General features: G+C 32.2%; 1 protein-coding gene across 1 annotated transcript in view; it reads left to right on the top strand.

Annotated features, from left to right (window-relative positions):
- Positions 1 to 1,279, top strand: part of LOC106787290 (transformer-2 protein homolog beta) — a 5,666-nt gene that overhangs the window by 2,463 nt on the left and 1,924 nt on the right. The window contains exon 4 of the mRNA XM_014749521.1: positions 957 to 1,054. Coding sequence (XP_014605007.1) covers positions 957 to 1,054 — 98 coding nt within the window. The remainder of the gene's footprint in view (positions 1 to 956; positions 1,055 to 1,279) is intronic.

Here is a 1,279-nt window from a genome sequence, read left to right on the forward strand (position 1 = left end):
CGATTAGTTTTAGAATTGACAATTTTAGGCGTTCCATTAATATATTTTATGGTTAAGTTCTGATTACCATCATCAGTCCTAGCTTTTAATTCAAATCTTATAGCTTTTAAATACTCGCGTTGCGCTTTAGTGCGATCCTGAGCGATGACTACAGGATCACTATATTTTGATTTATTTTTTAAAATGGAAATCACCTCCTTTTTCGAGTTCAGGGTGACACGAATAGGGCGAGATCTATCAGATGATCTCTTCCCAATCCTTCTTGTCCTTGACCCCAGATGAACAGAGGGGTCAATCTTCTTTATAATATCTTTTACTATATTATCATCCGAAAAAGGAGGCGCTGACGAGGTAGAGGCAATATTTTCATCAACATTGAAAAGAATAATATTTGTTGACCTCCAATTTCTKTCCTCAATCTCGCTAATAATATCATTGTACTCAACGGCTAAATTTGATGAGTTATTTGAATTAATTAAACTCTCTTCCATATTTGAAATTCTATCATTGATAGCAATGATATCATTTTCAAGTTTCTTAATTTGACTTTTTATGTCCTCTCTCAGAACATTAAGCTCCTCTCTAATTATCTCACGAATTACCAAACTGGTAATTGCAGAGCTCGAAGAATTAGAAATATTGGAAATATTGCWCGAACGAGATTCAACATTGCATTTACAGCTTAAGAATCTTCCTACCCAGTCCGAGATAGGCAACTCGGATGAGCTGCAATTCCACACAGATTGCATTTAATAGGTTTTGCAACCCTATAATTGTACCCACTACAAGTAGTATTCATTGTAAAATAGAAATTAAATGTAGAATAAGCAAAACTATACACTGTATGGAAATACGTTATAAAATGAGAGAGAACGTTATAAACACGTCTGACCTCACTGACAGATAAATATAATATTATAATAAAAATTTACTAAATTTAATTATTTTGAAAATAGGAGCAGTTACAGAGGAAGCTACCGGCGTTCTCCGAGTCCATATTACAGCCGGCGACGATCACGTTATGACAGGTCTAGATCACGCTCCTATTCTCCACGTAAGTCTTATTTCAGTTTTACTTAGAAGTATAATATAAGCAGTCTACATGGATATGTGTCTCCTTTGAAATAATATGTGCTGCGTATCATGTGTTATACATTTAAAAAAAAAAACAGATAGTAGTCCCATACAAGGATTCATAATCTTTTTATAATTATTATTATAGTAATAATAATAATAGTAATAATAATAATAATAGTAATATTAATAATAATATAAATAA

Source organism: Polistes canadensis, unplaced genomic scaffold (genome assembly GCF_001313835.1).
Source record: "Polistes canadensis isolate GaletaPanama2010 unplaced genomic scaffold, ASM131383v1 scaffold_97, whole genome shotgun sequence".
Taxonomy (NCBI): Eukaryota; Metazoa; Arthropoda; class Insecta; order Hymenoptera; family Vespidae; genus Polistes; species Polistes canadensis.